A 13670-nucleotide genomic window follows, 5' to 3' on the forward strand; every position below is an offset into this window, starting at 1 on the left:
CCAACTCAGCTTCCAGAGTCCTCTATGGAGAGTGGAGCTCAAACTCCACTGAATCATGAGGTGACAATTCACCCTCCAGGTGAGGATCAAGCTCCTTTTAACCTGTCCAGTGTTACAGTTAAACTTGTGGATATGGAGGTTACCATAACTTCAGAACCTACCAAGGAGACTGAATCTTCCAAAGCCCAGCAGGAGGCCCCAGCTCAGCCTCCAGAGGAGTGGAACCTTCTGTAAGCCAGGAGGAGGCCCCAACTGAGCCTCCGGATCCTCCTGTGGAGCCTGAACTTTCCCCCAGTAAGCAGAAGCAGCCAGCTCAGCCTTCTATGTCTTCTGGGAAGGCTGAATCTTCTCCAGCCCAGCAGGAGGCCCCAGCTCAGCCTCCAGCACATCATGAAGTGAGAGTTTCATCTCCAGGTCACCACCAAGCTCAGCATTCAGATTTGCCCAATGTCACTACTAGGCCTCCAGACATGCAGCTCACCATAGCAACAGAGCCTACTGCAAAGGTAGGAACTTCTCCAATCCACCAGGAGGCTACAGCTCAGCTCTCACAGCCAGATAATGATGTAGAACCTTCTGCACCACCCAGCATGGGGGCCCACCTCTGCCTCCAGAGTCATCAGAAGACCCTGGACCTTTAGCAGGTCAATGGGAGACTTCAGTTCAATCTCCAGAACCTGTTAATAATGAGAACCCCTCTCCAACCCAGCAAGAGGCTGCAGCTGAGCATCCATAGACCCCTGAGGAGGCTGAGTCTTCTCTGGCCCAGCAAGAAGCCCAACCTCAGACTCCAGATCCCCCAAAGGAAGTAGAACCTTCTCCAGTCCAGCAAGAGTTCCCAGCTGAGCCACCAGAGCCCCCTAAGTGTTGAACCATCTGCAACCCAGCAAGAAGCCTCAGGTCATCCTCCAAAGTCCACTGAAGAGGTCAGTCCTCCGCCGCAGTGGGAGATGCCAGCTCAGCCATCAGAGCCACCTGAGAAGGTCGAACCATCTCCAGTCCTACAGCAGACCCCAACTCAGCTTTTAGAGCCACCTAAAGAAGTAGAATCCTCTCTAGTCCAGCAGGCAGGCCCTGTTCAGTCCTCAGAGGCGCCTGTGGTGGTAGAACCCTCTCAGACCCAGCAGATGGCCCCATCTTCACCTCCAGAGCTCCCTCAGGAGGTGGAGCCATCTCTTAACTCAGCAGGGGGTTCCAGCTCAGACTCCAGAGCCCCCTGTGGAGGCAGAACCTTCTCCAACCCAGCAGGAGGCCACAGTTCAGACTCCAGAGCCCCCTATGGAGGTAGAACCTTCAAGCCAGCAGCTGGTCCCAGCTCAGCATCCAGAGCCACCTAAGGAGGTTGCAGCTCAACCTCCAATGCATGAGATGACAGTTCCAATAGCCGGCCAGGACCAAGCCCAGTATCCAGTATCACCCAGTGTCACATTTCAACCTTTAGAGCTGGGGCTTACCATCACTCCAGAATCCACTGTGGAGGCTGAGCATTCTACAACCCTGAGGAAGACTACCGCTCCTCCAAAACACCCTGAGGTGATGCTTCCACCTCCAGACCAGGTTCAGGCTCAGCACACAAACCTAACAGGTCATAGTTCAACCTTTGTACCTGGAACTTACCACAGCTCCACAACCATGTTTTTTTTTTCTCCAACCATGGAGAACTCAACTCAGCTTCCAGAGCCACCTACAGAGGTTGCAGCTCAACCTCCAACTCATTATGAGGTAACATCTGGTCAGGATCAAGCTCAGCATTCAACACTGCCCAGTGTCACAGTTTAGCCTTTGGGCCTGGGGCTTACCATCACTCCAGAATCCATGACAGAGGTTGAACTTTCTCCAGCCACGCAGGAGACCCCAACTCAGCCTCCTAAGGTTGTACCCCAACCTCCAGTATATTAAGAGGTAACAGTTCCAATACCAGGTCAGGATCAAGCTCAGCATCCAATATTAACCAGCGTTACAGCTCAACTTTTGGACCTGGGACTTACTATCACTCCAGAACCCACTACGGTGGTTGAACATTCTACACCCCTGAAGAAGACTCTAGTTCCTCCAAAGCACCCTAAGGTGACACTTCCACATCCAGACCAGGTTCAGACTCACCATTCAAACCTGACTCAAGCCACAGTTCAACCTTTGGATCTGGAACTTACCTTAGCTCCAGAATCCACTATGGAAGTTGAACCTTCTCCAACCATGCAGAAGACCCTAACTTGGTCTCTAGAGCTACGTAAGGAGGTTGTAGCTCAACCTCCTGTATATTATGAGATGTCCATGCCAACACCAGGCCAGGATCAAGCTCAGCATCCAACATCACCCAGCATCACAGTTCAACCTTTGGATCTGGGGCTTACCATCACTCCAGAATCTATTACAGAGGTTGAAACTTCTACAGCCCTGATGACTACAGCTCCTCCTCCAGAGCACCTTGAGGTGACACTTCCACCTCCAGACAAGGGTCAGGCTCAGCATTCAAACCTGACTCAAGTCACAGTTCAACCTCTGGACCTGGAGCTTACCATAACTATAGAACCTACTATAGAGGTTAAACCATCTCCAACCATGGAGGAGAACTCAACTCAGCCTCCAGACCTGGGGCTTGCCATCACTCCAGAACCCACTGCAGAGATTGGACATTCTACAGCCCTGGAGAAGACTACAGCTCCTTGTCCAGACCAGGTTCAGACTCTGCATCGAAGCCTGACTGAAGTCACAGGTCCACCTACTGAACTAGAATCTACTCAGGATTCATTGATGCAGTCTGAAAGTTACCCCCAAAATAAGGCTTTAATTGCACCAGAGGAACAGAAGGCCTCCACAAGCACCAACATATGTGAGCTCTGTACCTGCGGAGATGAGACGCTGTCATGTATTGATCTCAGCCCAAAGCAGAGGCTCCGCTGAGTGCCTGTGTCAGAGCCCAATACCTACAATGGCACCTTCACCATCTTGTAAGAATCACCTTTCCTCCATTGTCCTCTGTGTCCTGCCTCACACGGCAGCCTTTTCCTGGAGGCCTCCCTGGGCCTTCTTTATCTCCCCAAGCTATACTGACAACTGACTTTCTGCTTTCACTTCTGTCTTTAATCTCTTCTTTCTCCTCATTATCCTTTACTATTAGGCCCCTTCTCCAGTCTTTTACTTGTGACTGCTCGTACTTGTTTTCTTATCCGTTTTCATTTAGCCCCATCACGTCATTGCTTAACTGCTGCTCTCCTCCTATTTTCACTTCACCCTCTTCACAGCAGCCTGTCCCTCTCCCCATCTCAGTGATGATGTTCTAAATGGTTAAGAGTTGATTCTGGAGCCAGGCTGCCTGGGTCTGAACCCAGAGCTGTCATTTATTAGCTTGGTGACCCTGAGCAAGTTATTCTGCTCTGTGACTCAATTTCCTCATCTTTAAACTGGGGATTATGCTAGTCACCATTTCATAAGATTGTTGTGAAATTTAGGTGAGTGAATATACGAAACTCTTCATCAGTGCCTAGCATATGTAGGAGTGTTGGCTGTTAACATGATTACTCAGTCCTTTAGTTATGTCCAGAACTCATCTTTGTCACTGGCTTTCTATATGTAGCACTCATTTTGTGTCCAATCCAGAGCCAAGTATGCTACTGTCCCTAGAACATGAAAATGATAGGAGGGAAGAAAGAGACTAGGCATAAAAAAGGAGGTATATATAATTAGGTACTAAAAGATAATGCAGACCATTGGTGCTAGAATTCACCAGAAACTGCAATCTTGAGATTTGGAGGTCAGAGAAAGTTACATGGATAAGCTAAAACTTTACTTGGGGCTTAAAAAGTAGCTATAATTTGTTAAATAAGGAAAAAAATGGGAGTACAGTCTAGGCAAAGGCATGGCTACAGTTATGGTGAGAATTTAGTAAACCAATCTGGCTGCAAAGAATCAGGTGAGGGAGCAATGAAGAAACAATTATGTAAAACCTTGATTATCAGGTATGGGAGTTTAAAAGTTACACAATGACATATGGAAAGCCATTGAAAATTTCCAACCAAAAGAGATTAGATGATTAAAACAGGAGGATTATTTTATTTTTTGCATAATGTTCAAGTGTAGACATGCAGATGATTATTTTAGAATCCATGCGTAGAATGCCCTAGAGGGGAAAGCTTAATTCAAGGAGACAAAATAGAAAGGTCTAGCAAAATCTAGGAGTAAAGTGTGAAGGGGCTAAATCAGATTGGTTGTGATAGGAGTGGAAAGAAAAGGCCTAGGATGTTTCAACAGAGGGCACCGGGCCAAAGCTTTGGCGTTACCCAGCATAGGGTTTCTTTCTTCTTATTTGTTGATAATGATAAGCTTTTGCCCAGTTTTCTGTTGAAGTATTTACGATTTTTGATTTGTAGAAGGAGTTAGTTTAGACACATAAGTGCTTTTGGATAAAATACTTACATTCAAAGTAATTAACTGGCATTATCTCTCTAAGAGATGGGATGGATAGGAAGTTAAGCTTCCGGGAGATGCCTCATTTGTGCCAGTGGCCCCACATTATTTCTTGGTTAATTGTGCAAACTGGGAAGCTGACAGCGCTGGAAATTAGAAAGCAGGTGTTATTCTCTGTTTCTGAATATCCCCCACAAGGTTGCCATGATTCTTTTTTTTTTTTTTTTGCCATGATTCTTTTACTTATCCTGTTCATTCTTTTCCTTCCTATTCAAGGATATGAACTGTGTTTCTTCACAGAAATTTCCAAGGAAACTATATTTCTTACATTGGTGAAGATGTATGGAAAGCATACAGTTGTACTGAGAAACTGTGAGTATATTCTCTCCAAATATGACAAAAAACTAACTGCATTGTAAGATCCTTCCTGGTATAGAATTTTGAGGTCAGTACCTCTGAGAAAACATGTTTCCCCTCCATACCCCAAATCGACCTCTGTTGATTGCAATCCTGTGGTTATTTTAAAATTAAATTTGGTAGGCTCTCTTTAAAATAAGAGTCAATTTAAATTTATTTTTTATTATACAAATAATACTTTGTTATATATACATATATATATATTTTTTGTCAGAGACGGGATCTTACTGTGTTCCCCAGGCTGGAGTGCAGTGGTGCAGTCATGACTCACTGCAGCCTCCACCTCCCAGGCTCAAGAGATCCTCCCATCTCAGCTTCCCAAGCAGCTGGGACCACAGATACATGCTACCATGCCCACCTAATTTTTTATTTTTTGTAGAGACAGGGTCTCCCTATATTGCTTAGGCTGGTCTCAAACTCCTGGGCTCAAGTGATCCTCCCACCTTGGCCTCCCAAAGTGCTGGGATTACAGGCATTTTGTAATCCCAGCCCTCAGCCCCACCCCCAGCCCATGATTACATTCTTAATGTATAAAAATGAAATAACAGCTATAACGAAAACCCTCCTTGTGTCCTACTCCCTCATCCCTGAGGTAACACTCCATGTTTAGTATATAACCTTCCAGACTTTTCCCCATTTGCCTACATACATATTTACATAAAGCAAAATAGATTTGTTGTGTGGCTTTAAAAATCTTTTTTTTTCACATAAATGGTAACGTCTTACAACTTGATTCTTTCACTTCATGATGTGTCTTAGATTTCTTTCCTTCCCAGTACTTAGAGGGTTACCGCATTCATTTTAAACTCTTGCATAATATTCCATAGTATGGATGTATCATAGTTTATTTAATAGTTCCCCCATTGATGGATGTTTAGATTATGTCTAGTTTTCTTGTTACATGCATTGCTGCAATGAAATCCATGCTTCTTTGTGAACATGGGCAAGTATTTCTGTAGAATACATATCTAGAAATGGAATTGTTGTAAAATGTATTCTGTAGAATACATATCTAGAAGTGGAATTGTTGGGGTGAAGCCTATGTAGATATGAAATTTTAATTGCCGTCAAAAATGTTGTGCCAACTTACACTATGGTCAGCAGCGTATGACAGCATTCATTTCCCCACACTTTTCACCACTGGGTATTCTACAACTTTTTGTTGATGTTATGGGTGAATAAAAGGTATCCCATCTAAATTTGAATTTTTGTGATTACTTATGAATTTAATTAAATGTCTTTATATGTTTATTGAACATTTGTGTTTCTTCTCTGAGTTTTCTGTCCTCTGTCCATGATCTTGTTGAATTTTTAAAATCATTTTCTTATTGATTTATAGAAGTAATTAGACACATACATGATTTTGGAAAAAATGCTTACATTCAAAGTAACTGGCATTTTTTTTTTTTTTTTAATTGAGACAGTCTTGCTCTGTCACCCCAGGCTGGAGTGCAATGGCGCCATCTTGGCTCACTGCAACTGCCACTGCCCGGGTTCAAGCGATTCTCATGCCTCAGCCTGCAGAATAGGTGGGACTACAGGTGTGCACCACCATGACTGGCTAATGTTTTTGTATTTTTAGTAGAGACGGGGTTTTGCCTTGTTGGCCAGGTTGGTCTCAAACTCCTGACTTCAGGTGATCCGCCCTGGGACTATAGGTGTGAACCACCACCCCCAGCCAGTAACTGGCATTTTTCACAACAGTTTGTGTGTCACATCATTAGTTCAACTTATATAGACAAATTATACGTGAGTTCTAAATTAAAAATAAAACACATGACAATCATAGTCATCTAAGAAGAGGAGTTATGACCACTTTAAAATAGTTTCCCTCGGCCGGGCGCGGTGGCTCAAGCCTGTAATCCCAGTACTTTGGGAGGCCGAGATGGGCAGATCACGAGGTCAGGAGATCGAGACCATCCTGGCGGTCAGGAGATTGAGACCATCCTGGCTAACACGGTGAAACCCCGTCTCTACTAAAAATACAAAAAACTAGCCGGGCGAGGTGGCAGGCGCCTGTAGTCCCAGCTACTCCGGAGGCTGAGGCAGGAGAATGGCGTAAACCCGGGAGGCAGAGCTTGCAGTGAGCTGAGATCCGGCCACTGCACTCCAGCCCGGGCGACAGAGCAAGACTCCGTCTTAAAAAAAAAAAAAAAAAAAATAGTTTCCTTCACCCTTAGTTTGACATCTTATTAATAAGGAAAAAAAATGCTGGAACTAGACAATCCTGTTTTCTAGCTCTAAAGGAGAGATGGGATTCTGGGGCTTGTGTTCCAGATGGAGTCTCCTGATAATAGGAAGGTGTGGGAGATGGCTAGTAAGGGAGTGTACACCCTTCCTCCAGGGCTGCAGGACCCTGCCCCCTTTCTAACACCAATTGCTCCTGCCTGGAGGAAGACACCCTTTGCTGCCTGGCCCAAGGAAGAAGGATATGTGGTTGATGTACCTCTGGCTTCTCCCATTCCACTGTCCCAACCAATAATCTATAGGTAGTTCTTGGGCATTTCTGACAGGATCATTTGTAGAGCTGCTTCCACATTTTGAGTTAAGATTGTGGATTTTTAAATTATTTCTGTTCTATAATTTTTAGAGATTTGCTAGAGTTTGTATGGTTAGAGACTTGGCATGTTCTCAATCTGCCACAACTTCTTAGGAGAACAATTTTGTACCTTTATTATATCCTAGAGAAACCCAGGCAAAAGTATTACCAGAATACAAGCATAAGAATGTTCAAAGCAGCATTCTTTGTAATACCTAAAAACTAGAAAAATCTCAGTATCTGTCCACAGTAGATGAATCAATACATTGCAGTATAATCATACAATGGAACACTCTGTTATTCTATTATATAATAATAGAAGCATATCAATACTTTATATAATAATAGAAGTATTATTAATACTTATTAAAACTATTATTATGGGTGTGTATACTGAATAGAAGTATTATTGATACTTCTATTATTCATTAGAAACATAATGCAAGCCACATGCATAATCTTAACTTTGCCGGTAGTCACTTAAAAAATAAAACTAAAAAAGAAACAGGTGAAACATGTGAACATATTATATCCAAAATAATATCATTCCAACATGCAGTCATTATATATGTTATTAATGAGATATTTTATTTTCATACTAAGTCTTCGAAATATCCAAAGGGATGTCATTTCTACATATTGTTAGTATAAAAATTAATTGGGGAGTTTACATTCTTTTTTCCATACTAACTCTTTGAAGTCTAAATTTGGTTGCTAAATTTTTATCAAAAAAACTTAATCTGTTCTGCTGAGCAGTCTAGGGAGAAAAGTAAATAATAATAATAAAAATACTTAATGTGGCTGAATGTTAGGTAGCTCATGCCTGTAATCCAGCATTTTGGGAGGCATAGGCAGGAGGATCACTTGAACTCAGTAGTTCAAGATTAGCCTGGCAACACAGTGAAACCACGTCTCTACAAAAAATTAAAAATATTAGCGAGGCATGATGGTGTGTGCTTATAGTTCCAGCTACGAGGCAGGCTGAGGTGGGAGGATCACTTGAGCCTGGGTGGTCGAGGCTGCAGTACGCTGTGATTGTGCTACTGCTCTCTAGCCTGGGCAACAGAGTGAAACCTTGTCTGAAAACAAACAAACAGACACACAAACAAAACACCTTAATCTATATTTAGATTTTGTAAAATTTGCAGTTGAAAAAGTAGCATCATATACCCAATAAATTTTCTAATGACTGCATTGAGTATCAGCTTTTAAATTTAAAAATAATTAAAATGAATAAATTAAAGATTCAGTTCCTCAGTCACTAACGGTAGCCAAATATAGCTAGCAACTACCTTATTGAAAGCACAACACAGGCCTTGGAATGAATCAACCTCAGCAACATACATCTTAAATGTATAAACAGATAATTGAGTGAAAGAAGTAATACAGAAAATAATATGTGTAATATGATTTCTTTTAATATAATGTTCAAGGAGGCAAAGCTAAAATATGTTGTTTATGACTGACATATAATAGGTAAAATGACATTTTATTTTATTTATTTTTGAGACAGGGTCTGCAGTGGTTCAAACACAGCTCACTGCAGCCTGGACCTCCCATGCTCAAGCAATCTTCCCATCTGAGCCTCTCCAGTAGCTGGGACTACAGGTGTGCGCCAACATGCCCAGCTAATTTAAAAATTTGTCTAGAAATGAGGTCCTGCTGTATTACTCAGACTGGTCTCGAGCTTCTGGGCTCAAGCAATCCTCCTACTTTGGCTTCCCAAAGCGCTGAGATTACAAGTGTGAGCCACCGTGCCCAGCCAGAACTACATTTTATTTTACTTTACCAGTTTATTTTATTTTATTTTATTTTATTTTATTTTTTGAGACAGAGTTTTGTTCTTGTCGCCCAGGCTGGAGGACAGTGGCGCAAACTTGGCTCACGGTAACCTCTGCCTCCTGGGTTCAAGTGATTCTCCCACCTCAGCCTCCCAAGTAGCCGGAATTACGGGCACCCACCACCATGTCCAACCAATTTTCCTATTTTTAGTAGAGATGGGGTTTCACCATGTTGACCAAGCTGGTCTCAAACTCCTGACCTCAGGTGATTCACCCACCTCAGCCTCCCAAAGTGCTGGGATTACAGGCGTGAGCCACTGTGCCAGGCCAGACCTACATTTTAAAAACAAGAAAATTATTACAAAGGTCAGGATAGTGGATATCTATAAGGGTTAGAGAGGGGGTTGTGATTGGAAAGGACCTGGGGCTTCTGGGATGCTAGCAATGATCTTTCATAATGATTATACGGGTATCTGCTTTATAATTATTAAACTGAATATTTGGCCAGGTGCAGTGGTTCACATCTGTAATTGCAACACTTTGGGAGGCTGAGACAGGGGGATCACTTGAGCCCAGGAGTTTGAGATCAGTCTGGACAACAGAGTGAGACCCTGCCTCAGAAATTAAATTAAAATAAAATAAAAAATAAAAACAACATTTATGTTATTGTGCTTTATGCACATTGTAGTTCTCAAATATTTTTAATGGGAGAAAAAAGTCGAATGACTTCACTTGCAGCCCTGACATGTTTCCATGTGGGGCTTTTATAACAAGGTTTGGGAAAAGAGAGGAGGAAACGGAAGTTCTGCTGATGTTGGTGCCACCCAGAGTTGGATTCGAACAGGGACTTTGTGATCTAGAGAGGAGGCATTAAATAGACAATTTGGTGGGAAGAGTGGGTAGGGGTATGCGTGTGTGTGTGTGTGTGTGTGTGTGTGTGTGTGTGTGGTGGTGGTGGAGAGAGATGGACACAAAAAGGAAAATGTAAGAAAAGGTTTGAATGAAAGCAGAGCAGATACCACCATCTTGAAATTACCATCACCCGGCTTTCCTCCACATGTAGGAGTTAGTCCTGTGTAGCAAATAGTTGTAGTTTGCATTTTGATCTAGAAAATAATTTTTCATTTTCCAGAATTCTCAATGAAAATTATTTGACTGAATTACATAACGATTCATTTGAAGGCCTGCTATCCCTCCAGTATTTGTAAGTTAGTTAGTTAATCATGTTTATTAGTTTTTAGTCATATTATCTGTAAAATGAATAAGGGGTTCAAATTAGATAATCTCTAAGATTTCTTTCAGCAATACAATTCTGCAATTCTGTAAGTTTGTATAGGGTCTCAACCAATCTCTAGCATTAATATCTTCTATGCATTTTCAGTTTTTTAACGATATAGACAGAATACAGACAGAAAAAAATTTCACATGGTAATAAGATCTGAGCAGTGATTGATACCCATATGAACCTTGTTTTATAAAAAGTGTTCACATATCATCTTCTTATATTCAGTCTACAACCAATAGATCAAATCTAATCTACAGTTTGTTTTTAAATAGCCCATTAAGTTAAGAATGGTTTTTACACTTTTAAAGGACTGGGAAAGAAAAAGAAAAGAAACAAAGAGAAAAAGAAAAGAAACAAAGAGACCACATGTGGCCCACAAAGCCTAAAATATTTACTATCTGACCTTCAGAAAAAAGATTTAGGGCCAGGAACGGTGGCTCACGCCTGTAATTTCAGCATTTTGGGAGGTCGAGGCGAGAGGATCACCTGAGGTCAGGAGTTCGAGACCAGCCTGGCCAACGTGGTAAAACCGTGTCTCTGCTAAAAATATAAAAATTAGCCAGGCATGGTGGCAAGTGCCTGTAATTCCAGCTACTCGGGAGGCTGAGGCAGGAGAATCACTTGAACCCAGGAGGCGGAGGTCACAGGATCATGCCACTGTACTCCAGCCTAGGTGACACAGCAAGACTCTATCGGAAAAAAAAAAAAAGATTTGAAAAAGTTGCTTTAGTAGAATGAAAGGAATCAAAGTTAACTTCAGATTGCTGCCTAAAGGAGAAGGAAATATAGACCACCTGCATTAATTTGAATATCATTAATCCAGAATTTTTTGATAATTTAATCTAAATTAAATTAACATTTAAATATTAAATAATAAGCAGCTGAATTATATAGATAATATTATCAAGAATATTAAGCTACCAAAAGAATAGCCTGGTATTTAGGATTTCATTTCAGGAATTGTTATGTTAAAACAGATGTTTAAAATGATGGTTAAGTGGTATAGCTAGAGTGTTTATAGCAAGTAAGCATATCAGAAATGCCCCTAACTCTTCACTAATTGCAAAATAACTATGTCCTCAGCCGTGTTACCAAGGAAGGGATATCTGCATAGTATTTCTGTTTAGAGATAAGAAGATACTATGTTCATTGCTATGAAAGCTTGATTTTTATCCTTTGTCCCTGGTTCAGAGGTGTGTATGTCATTAATCCTCATTAAGCTCATTAGTGATGCTTTTTTGCAAACAGATTCAAACGTAGAAGGCTTAAGGAAAGTGGGTATAAAGACCCTTAGGTGGATACCAAAGTGCTACAAAGGCCATGAAGTAATAAAACTACATTTCCCTTAAAATAGTCATTTTCCTTCTACTCACTTCCCCAGCTATTCATTTATTTTATAACTATGTGAGTTCGATATATTTCCATGTGTCACTTTTAAACACGGTGGGCAATGCAGATGAACAAGACCTAGTCCATGCTTTCAAGAAGTTTATGCCCAGAAGAAATGGGATGAAAAATAACTACATTAAAAAGAAGAAATGGATGTGGGCTCTAGGAGGGATACATTGTTTCTGGAGCATGGAAGAGAGGAGATCGACTTCAATTTGGACCCAGGAAGATGTTATTAGAACAATGCCATTTGAATAGGACTTTGAAGGGCCTTTGCATAACATCAGACAAACATCTTGGGGAAAAGATTCTAAACTTGCAAAAGGAAAATGGGAGAAGGGCAAAACATAGCAAAGTATTTGAGGAATGCCATGAGTACCTGTAGAGTACAAGGAGGGAGAGTAGGAAATTAGAGCCAGATCTTCTAGGACTTTGAATGTCAAGCTAAGGAGCCATCATACAGACCAGTGTTATCACAGCAGTGCTGTGAGATAGAGCTGCATCACAATCACTGGGAGGGCACGTTAGAACTCAGTTCTGCACTCTACCCTCGCAGTTACTGATTCAGTTGGTCTAGAGTGGGACCAAAAATTTGCATCTTCAGTAATTTCCTAGGAGATGCTGGTCTTTGCAAGCCACTTCTGGAGAGTTTATCTCATGACTGTGTGCAGGATGGTTTAGGAAGGGAGAGACTAGAGATGGAGACATCAGCCAAACAACGTTACACCATCCAGGTAAAGAGGGAGGGACAAGATGACAAGCTGGAATCAATGGAAATAAGAGTCAACTGGAGTTAAGAATGGGTGTTGACTACACCTGTTTTTATTTGAAAAATAAAAAATCCAGTTCCATGTTGTTTTGTTGCCCTATCACTGTATAACTGAAGAAATTGCTTTTATGAAATAATAAAGCAATATATAACCAAAAAAGAATTTCTATTAATATGATAGAAATTAATTATATTAATATGATTTGAATTAGTTCAAAGTTATGTATTAGTTAAAGAGGTAACTTCCTTTCAAATGATGTGAAAGGATGTCTTTTATTTCTTCTGATGTTGAACTGGCTTAGGAAAATAGACGCAAACTAGGAAGGTGAGACTCTTCCTTTTAATATTAGAAACTATATATAAAGATAAAAACTTCGAGCTCACAATCTAGGATTTGATGAGACTACAAAAGGTCATCTAATCAAGTCTACTGCTTTCAGGAAAAATTAATTCCAAAGTCTATCAAGGTCTATAGTAGTTGTATATTTTATTTATTAAAACCATGAAGGTGAGACTCTAGGAGAGGTACTGGCAAGGTTAGAGGCTCTGGGAAGTTCAAATACAAGTCCAAACGTTTCGAGTTCAGACGAAAACCATGTATTTAATGTTACTGTAAACTCTTCCTATTTATTCCTACTAATTTGACATCTAATAACTAATCAAGGCAATATTTTCCTTTTACTTTTCCTAGAGATTTATCCTGCAATAAAATACAGCCTATTGAAAGACATACATTTGAACCACTACCATTTTTGCACTTTATGGAAATTACAAATATAACTTGATTACATTTAGAACTTTAATAAAACTTAATGATAAACTCCTTTGCTATTCATTTTGAAATATGATTAAAATTTTAAAGTTACTAAAATTATATAGCAAATCCTCTTTGTCCCTAGGAAAGATTGGTGTAAGAATTACTACACAGATCGTAGTGAATCATCAGAGAGCAGTGGTTCTCAACCAGTGTGATTTTGCACCCAGGTGACTCTTGGCTATGTCTGGAGACAGTTTCGGTTGTCACAACTGGCATCTGGTTCTCCTGGCATCTGGTAGGCAGAGGCCAGGAATGCTGCTAAATAT

The 13670-nt window shown here is 41.1% G+C and overlaps 1 protein-coding gene across 1 annotated transcript; it reads left to right on the forward strand.

Annotated features, from left to right (window-relative positions):
* The first annotated feature begins 950 nt into the window (after positions 1-950).
* LOC105503302 (putative uncharacterized protein FLJ43826) lies at positions 951-13356 on the forward strand. The gene is made up of 5 exons (XM_011930163.1): positions 951-1284; positions 1922-2951; positions 4708-4779; positions 10277-10348; positions 13279-13356. The coding sequence occupies exons 1-2, from the start codon at positions 951-953 to the stop codon at positions 2902-2904; spliced, it is 1317 nt and encodes a 438-aa protein (XP_011785553.1). The 3' UTR covers positions 2905-2951; positions 4708-4779; positions 10277-10348; positions 13279-13356.
* Positions 13357-13670: the final 314 nt, after the last annotated feature.

The sequence above is a fragment of the Colobus angolensis genome, unplaced genomic scaffold (assembly GCF_000951035.1).
Source record: "Colobus angolensis palliatus isolate OR3802 unplaced genomic scaffold, Cang.pa_1.0 Scaffold840, whole genome shotgun sequence".
NCBI classification, from domain to species: Eukaryota; Metazoa; Chordata; class Mammalia; order Primates; family Cercopithecidae; genus Colobus; species Colobus angolensis.

Bases quoted from the DNA above. Each gene is read 5' to 3' on its own strand.
- LOC105503302 (XM_011930163.1), top strand. From the start codon at position 951: ATGCCAGCTCAGCCATCAGAGCCACCTGAGAAGGTCGAACCATCTCCA. The intron at 1,285-1,921 runs GTAGAACCTTCA...TTCCAATACCAG, and splicing joins CTCCAGAGCCCCCTATGGAG to GTCAGGATCAAGCTCAGCAT.